Raw genomic sequence first — 7888 nt, 5'->3', positions numbered from 1 at the left:
TGCAGCTGTGTACTTTTATTACTGACTCAATATAAAGTACATTTTTCTCAAGTTACATGAAATTTAAAAAGCTTTTCTGAGACAACTATGACCTTTTATTGTTGTAAACGAGAACTGAAAAATTACAAATACAACTCAGAAAAAGGAATCAGGCCTATGAAATTTAATATGGTTTCTTCAGCACAACTCTTATTTGCTGGTACATGTTGATATATATTGTCTTGACTTGAGTATCTGAAAAAATATTGGGAAAAATTGTGTTAAAACTTGAAAAAAAAAAGCAATGATGCAGTGTCCACAAAATGAGCACAGCAATTTTCCATTTTCCATCAGTTCTAAGAAAAGAAAGGGATAGATTTCAAGCTCTGAGTTAACTTTAAACTGGATGTAGCTCCTTGACCCTTTACACCTTGGCATCAGTATGTACTTTCTCCACACACTGTTCTTCAAGTATTTCCCAAGCTGCTGAGAAGAATATTTTGTTTAACAATTAAGAGCATCTTGGGTTTGTGATCATTTTCTTTACACTCCTGACCTTAATGTTTGACTCAGGGGTGATAAGGTGATAGTCTCTGTGTGATATACATGTAGTAGAACAACACATGGCACAAAATGACTGTGAGCAACAAAGCAGCTACCAAATAAAGGCGAGGAGAATAACCACATTACATTCCTCATAATTCTTCCTTTTTTATGGCGCAGGCTTACATGTAAAATTCACTCTTAATATGTTAGGTATTGCCATTAACGATCTTTAGACCCCAAAATCACACACAGTACACTTGGCTACCTGTGCAATGTGAATGTATTTGTATAATTATGGAGGTTTGCTCTCTGAGCTTGGGCTACCTGTGGTGCAATTACTTGAGAATGTGCCAAGTCCAAGATAGTAGTTCGGTTGTAAATTCATGTTCCACTTGAGTCTTTTTACTGATCGATGCATACATTTATACCCTGTGTACAAGCTTATGAAGGTAGGGTACAATTTGTGAAGCAAGGTTAAAACCTATGCCATCTTCACCACCAAGCATTCCTCAAGAGGCTCAAATAAAAAAAAATTAATTAATAGGTGAACTATCACCATACTTACCATGAATAAATAACTACTGCACAATGATGTTATTGATGGGGATGTGTATGAGTTTAACGAAGAAACCAATGAATCCCATGATGGCAAAACCAATGGCAGTTGCCAGGGCAATTTTCTGGAATTCTGCAAAATGGAACCACACAAAACATTTATTTAATTCGCTATTTTGATAAAGAAATGAACTGTTGCTGTCATGGAACAAACCATTCAATTCTTGCCAAGTACATTTGACACTGAATTTGGAGGCCCAATTTTGACACAGCAAACAATTTGAGATCAGTTGTACTAAATATCGTGCAAGCATAATGATTGGAGGCCCTGCCAGTAGTAGATTTTTTTTTATTAAGATTAAAGATTTGATAACTTGCAAAATTAATTGATACTTAACAATTTGGATATATCAACAAAGTTGAAATGGTAAATTGGCCACCGTAATGATTACAAAAGCTGACGTCTCGAGCGTTAGCCCTTCGTCGGAGCGAATAGAGGAATTGTGGGTTGTGTGTGCTTTTAAAGGGAGAAAATGGAGCTACGTTATTTGTGGGAAATTGATACTTAGTCTTGCAATAGAGTCATTTCACTGCTTTTGTGTTTTGTAACATCTAATGTTGTTATACACAATACCTACAGCCTGAATATGGCACATAAAGTGATTTACAGATGACTGCAATGAAGAATGGCAATGTTAAAGCACAGTCTTCCCTGTAAGTAATTTTCTACATCAACTTTACAGTGATTTTTCAAAAGGTTCTGACAACACATTTTGGCAACTGACATTTGCTTGTTACTTGGGAGACAGGGCTCAACACTAACGATAGCCCACTAGCCACAGACTAGTAGAAATTCAGTTTTGGCTAGTGGTTTTTGATTTCCACTAGCCAATTTGGCTAGTAAACAAACTGAAATTGTTGTAACATCTAAGATCTAACCAGCCACTTTGCTAGTGAGTTGAAAAGTTAGTGTTCAGCACTGGAAGAGTAAAATTAAATCATCATAATTTGGTTATATCAACTAAGTTGAAACTGTAAATTGGCCACCGTAACCAAAAAAAAAAAAGCTGACGTTTCGAGCATTAGCCCTTCATCAGAGTGAATGAATAAATCATCAGTTTAATGAATAAATCATCAGTTTAATGGATAAATCATCAGTTTAATGAATAAAACATCAGTTTAAGACTCAAGACAACCATCCATGATTTCTTTTCAGAAGTTCTCCAGAGCAAGGTTATAATTCAAAACAGATACTTCTACTTGTGGCATGATTTTCACCAGAAGTTGAAATAGACAAAGAATGAGAAATAGAGTTGGAAACAAAGGTTTCTGTTCTCTCAAACAGCTAGCAGCCACTGAACTTTGCTCATACCTTTGTGGGGCTTACCTGACCACCTAACTCATTCAAACAAACAAAACGTTGACACTAAGTGTTACCCAGAAGGCCTCCTTTGGTAAAGAGTAAAATTCTTCAAAACTTAATCAGTAACCCTGAATATAAAGTTTCTTTTAAACCTTCATTAAATATAGGAGATATAAAAATGTGCACATTCCTAGTTTGTTCTATTATCTTTCCTAGCCTGTTATCCTCAGTAAAATCTCGTCAAGATTTAAATCTACATATTCCAGTTTCCTGTTGAGATTTCTTGTGCTTCGAATCATGCATTGGACTTTTGTGAATAGCCAACTATACCTTTCTCCAACTAAAAGGTTCTTTGTGGTCCAAAGTGACGAGGCCATGAAAGACAATCACATTGTTTTCACGCAGAAAGACTTCATAAGCCAGCAAATCGATCAAGAACGATTTTCAATTTAGAACTACACGCTAAATGTATAAAACACACAAAACGTGTTTTCCAAATTATAGATTTTTGTACCAGTCCAAAAATATTTTCCAAAGTTAAACAATTATATATCACATGCTAATTAAAAGAAGTTTAATACGCTATGAATTAAATCTGAACAGGGAATCAGAAGAGGACGTATGTAATAGACACGACTATGATTCAACGTAAGAAGTAGTAAACGAATTGTCGAAGCAAAAAGATAAACCGAAACCTTCGAGAGAGACGACGTACAGTAAACGCTGTTTACAAAATTTTAATTTCTCCTTGAAATCTCGTAAAGAAGCGACCCAAAACTTGTTACGAACACTTCTGATAAAATAGCTAAGAAGTTGAAGGAAAAAAAAAAACAGAATAATACAGAGAATAAATTAAACATGAACAAAAGCAAAACCTTTTCTGTCTGGTTTCGTGCATCTTTTTACAAGTCTCATTGAGTCTTTGGCGAACTGTTTGCATGGTTCGAGAGCGTTGGTGATTTGATCCATTCTTCAGAGTCAATTCCTTTCAAATAAAGAAATGAAGGATAAGCAAGGCATTCTATGCGTTTTTAGCCCGCTTTGAGGAGAAAACACGAAAGAAATCAACGCTGTTCTTACCAGTATATCCTTACACAGGGAACGATGTCGTGTCACAAAAGGAGGAAGAAGAGTTTTGTCCAAAAGAATTATGGGTTCCAATTATATGTCCGCTGTCCGGGTAGCAGGCTCAACTACGAACGCTCTGAAAAAACCTTTATCTTTGGTGATCATTGTGGAGAGTATTCTCAAGATAGTAATAAACTCTCAAGAAGAAATTTAATTGATACTGAGAAATAATCACTTGTAGGATTGTCTCGATTATAACATCAAATTTTCAAGACCTTTCAAGAAAGAGAATTTGTTGGTAGAGTATCTAACAGATCCGTGAAGGAGAAACTCACAATGTGTATACATCAGTGTGTAAAAAATTGGTCTGTGTACATAGTTAAACATAAGAATAGGTGAAAAATGGCAAGATTCCTCTCTATGTTCTTCGCAATGCATCCTTTGTTTCTTGTAAAGATAAGCTTACTCTAACTATTTTGGAAGTTTCCTCGTCCAAGCATGTTTTATGAAACAGACCGCGCTTGTTATATAAACCTAAGGTGCATATGAACTACCTTCTCGATATGCTATTAACAGCAAGTGGTAAGAACAGCCAGGTCAGTTGGTGACTTACGACGGATCCAAGCCTGTACCAATTTTTTACTGACAGATGTGATTTCTAGCCTTTTTTTATTACTTTACTGGGGAATGTTTTAAAATTTATTTAGCATATTCTCTTCTAATGAAACTATCTGCATTGAGTCAAGAGTATCTTTATTTTCTGTAAATTTTTGCATATGAAATATACTTAACAGCCGCAAGGGTGAGACACAAAATTAATGCCGAACAGAATTTACGAGAAAAGAATTTCTCGGCAAGATGATAATTCAAACACTGAAACACTGAAGCTGTTTCAACAGTCGTGAATCTGTCGTATTCCTCACTAAAAAAAAACTGAATCGGATTAGTTCACCTGAAGCTGTGTGTGTGTGACTGACTAACTCATTTGATGTTGATGTTTTTGAGCAAGGGCACTTTTCGTACTATGGCTGAATCGATGCGTGCGGAATAATCGCTGGTTCCCTCTTCGTTACAGCATTGTCTGTAATCATTTTTTGAGAAATATAGAGAAACTTACTTGTAGTTGATGATATGAACAATTATGGTGAAACATGTGAAGGTGTAGTCTGATCGTCCGGGTGAGTGTAGTCCTGAGAAGGACTGTTGTCGGTGGCAGTGACAACAGTCCTTCTCAGGACTACACTCACCCGGACGATCAGACTACACCTTCACATGTTACCCCCGGGTTCAAACCATTTACTGCATATGGTGAAATAATTTGCAGAGTCTTGATGATCAAATAACGATGTCTAATTCTGACAGGAATATCAAACAAACAAACAAACAAACAAAAATGAACAAACTATGATTAAAGGAGGGTGATGGCTTTTACGTCTAACGGTTAAAATATTAGACCTTTAACCGCTGACGGTTAATTTCTTTCCACTGCGATTAAAAGGAAAGTTTTTTAAGACTAGCGGGTAAAATTTGTCAATTCTTATGTATAATAGCTAGATTGTTTTTGCTATTTTACGGCCACCAGTTAGGCCAGTGAGACCCTCTTATAGGAAAAGGTTATCTTCACATCCGTTTTTATCAGTATCATCTTTATTCGTAAGATTAACCCGTCTTATGCGTATTTGTCGATATTTAGGCAAATGATACTTTGATTTTTACTATTGCTCCAGTGTGGGCAAAATTATCGCCATATAGTCAAATCACTTTGTGATTCGTTTGCGGTTCAATGTCAACTGGCCCTCAGTGTCTATTACTTCGATTGTGCTTAGAAGAAGCGTTTTCTCTTTTTTTCTCTCGTAACATTTACCATAAGTGCCATTAGATGTTTGCCTTGACATTTTTGTTTCAAATGTGCCACGAGAATGTTTCACCAAAAATCATTTCGTTTACCATTGACCTGCAGCTAGAAGAACATGCGTCGTGCAGTTTAAATTTACAAGCGTGCCGAGACTGAGTGGAATCAGCTTTGAGCTTTGTGCGGCAATTTTAGAAAAATTACACTGATTGCGATTTAATTTTAACCAAATTCGCTGTAAGATAAACTAGAAAACCAGGTTCTACTTCATATCATCAATGGTGGGTATATTGTATTACAACGAGCATAGCTTGATTAGTTCAACGATGTAACAAAACGGGTAAAGAAGTACGTCAGTTTAATGAAGCTTTTCAGTGCATCGTTTTTCTTCACTAGCGATTCTCTTGTGATCAGTCTCAACGAAGCTATGAGCACTTTAGTTGATCGAGGTGAAGGGAAAGCACCGACAAGTTTAATTTGAACTGGCAGTATAAAAATGTGATATAAAAACTGGGAGGGAAAAACCTCGTCCTGTGATTGCAAATTCGAAAAACTGGATAAACACCCTTATGTACCTGCTTACCTCAATAGAGACTTATTTGAAAGCCGACAGTTATTCCTAAGGCTGATGCAACTCTGATGAAAGATTTCCTGATCTCCCCTCCAGAAGTTAACAAAATGTTGCCTTCTAACCTTCGAACCCTCCGGAGGCAATTCAGCCGAGATGCTAAATCTTGACCGTTGGCTAGAAACTGCCATAAAAGTAATAAGAATTGTGCGAAATGATGAGCCCCCAGGCTAAATTAACAAACCACTTTGATACTTGACTTGGGGGCTTGCCGATAACACACATTTCCGTTTACAACCCAAAGTTGCTAATCATTTCGACATCTTATGAAGGGTAAAATTAAAAAAAGTCAAGGAAAGGTAACAGAAAATATGTCTGCTAAGAAGATGCTTAAATGAATTTTTCTTCAAGAAAAATACTGAAAAACTCCGAAATTTCTATTGTTTTAGCTTGGTATTTTTTTGAGCTACTACGTGACTGAAGATATTTTCAACTTGTGGATTATACATTGTCTTCAGTCCAACTTTACGTAAAACCATCATCTTGCGAATCGACATTATTAAAAAAGGTTTACTTAAAAAAGGAAACTGTGGTAGAAGTTGTTACCAAAATCTATGCGAATCAAAGTTTCATCTCAGGCCATAATATTTGCAAAGAAAAATTTCTCGCACATTAGGTGAACAAAACAAAAGTTGAGGAAATGTAAGCTATGATGATTAGTTAACGTTTATTTCAGGTGAGCTTTCAAATGTTTTTTTTCCTTGTTGCGAAAGTCTAAATATTCCTCTAAGGCCACACCAAATCATTTGTCAGAGTATTTTCATACCTAAAAGACTGATCAAGCTAAATTAATTCGATTAAGTTGGTATTAGCGACAGCATTAAAATTTACGAAGTCAACCAAAATTCTCGTCAACTTCACGATCGTGTGAAATGTACTTCGTATACTTGATAAAATGAAGAGATGGCAATTTCATCTACGACTAAATCAAAGAAATTTCAATAAATTCGCGGTAATAACAATTCACATCATTAAAAACCAGTGATATGTTAACGTCAATGTATGGACAAAGAAATCGACAGGACTCCTTTCCGAGAAAATTCACCGATTCTGGTTGTAAGGTGATAGTCATAAGAAAAAGAGAATGAGGAATACAGTGTACATCCTTTGATACACGCATGAGATTGATCTGGTTTATAAAAATAAAGTTGTGAACTGAGAAAGTCTTGCAATACAAACTGTTAAAGCAAACATTTGTTTCTTTTCATATGTACAATAATTTTTCAGTAGCCGTATAATTTAAGCGATCAGAACTAACTTCGGACTGGACAATTAACTTAATAACTGAAGTTCTTTTTGTTTAATTATACAGAGCAGATGCAAGCGTGTTGCTTTTCTTGAAGGAAAAATAATAAAAAAATTCACTAAACCTTCTGCAAACTTCTGCTCACGCATCATAAACTATCAGAATTTGTCCTCATTTCAAAAGGATGAAACGTCATCCAGACAATTTTAGTCCACTCAGTGAAGTGTAGCATTCTTAAGAAGTTACAATTTTTGATTCTAGCAAAAGAACGCCATCTTGATTTTCCTGTCCGCCATTTACTTTAAAGCTCCAGTGTTTGAAACAATTCATTAGTTCATAAGACGTTTTTAACCCATTCGAAAAGGCATTGATTATTCTAAGGAACAATCTTCTTTTCACGGTCAATTCTCAATTGGGTATTGTACTCAAAGGAGTTCAATTTAAGCTTAATGGGATAGCTGTGCAGGTGTAAATATTTAATGACTGCGACCTGACCGCTGTAGTGAGTCTCTAATTATTCTCGCTGTTAGACAAATATTTAGTATCGAACTCAGGCTTAGAACTCGCCGTGCTATAAACTAAACAACACTGTACATACAATTGCGTGAACCGTTGTACGTTCCCCAGGTGGTGGTGTGGTTCTTTTGATCT

The 7888-nt window shown here is 35.8% G+C and overlaps 1 protein-coding gene across 3 annotated transcripts; it reads right to left on the bottom strand.

The window, feature by feature from the left end:
* On the bottom strand, window positions 1-3645 carry LOC148719449 (protein transport protein Sec61 subunit gamma). Of its 3 annotated transcripts, none has more exons than XM_088741569.1 (4): window positions 3524-3644; window positions 3319-3428; window positions 1091-1213; window positions 1-234 (listed from the first exon to the last, which is right to left on the bottom strand). In XM_088741569.1, exons 2-3 carry the CDS (start codon window positions 3410-3412, stop codon window positions 1104-1106), a joined length of 204 nt encoding a protein of 67 aa, XP_088597695.1. In that variant the 5' UTR covers window positions 3413-3428; window positions 3524-3644; the 3' UTR covers window positions 1-234; window positions 1091-1103. The 3 variants fall into 3 exon arrangements, with proteins under 3 accessions (XP_088597695.1, XP_088597697.1, XP_088597696.1); XM_088741571.1 differs by having other exon boundaries at window positions 149-465; window positions 3524-3645; XM_088741570.1 differs by having other exon boundaries at window positions 149-462; window positions 3524-3645.
* Window positions 3646-7888: the final 4243 nt, after the last annotated feature.

The sequence above is a fragment of the Stylophora pistillata genome, chromosome 12 (assembly GCF_964205215.1).
Source record: "Stylophora pistillata chromosome 12, jaStyPist1.2, whole genome shotgun sequence".
In the NCBI taxonomy this organism is placed as follows: Eukaryota; Metazoa; Cnidaria; class Anthozoa; order Scleractinia; family Pocilloporidae; genus Stylophora; species Stylophora pistillata.
This window is presented reverse-complemented; position numbering and strand designations above follow the sequence as displayed.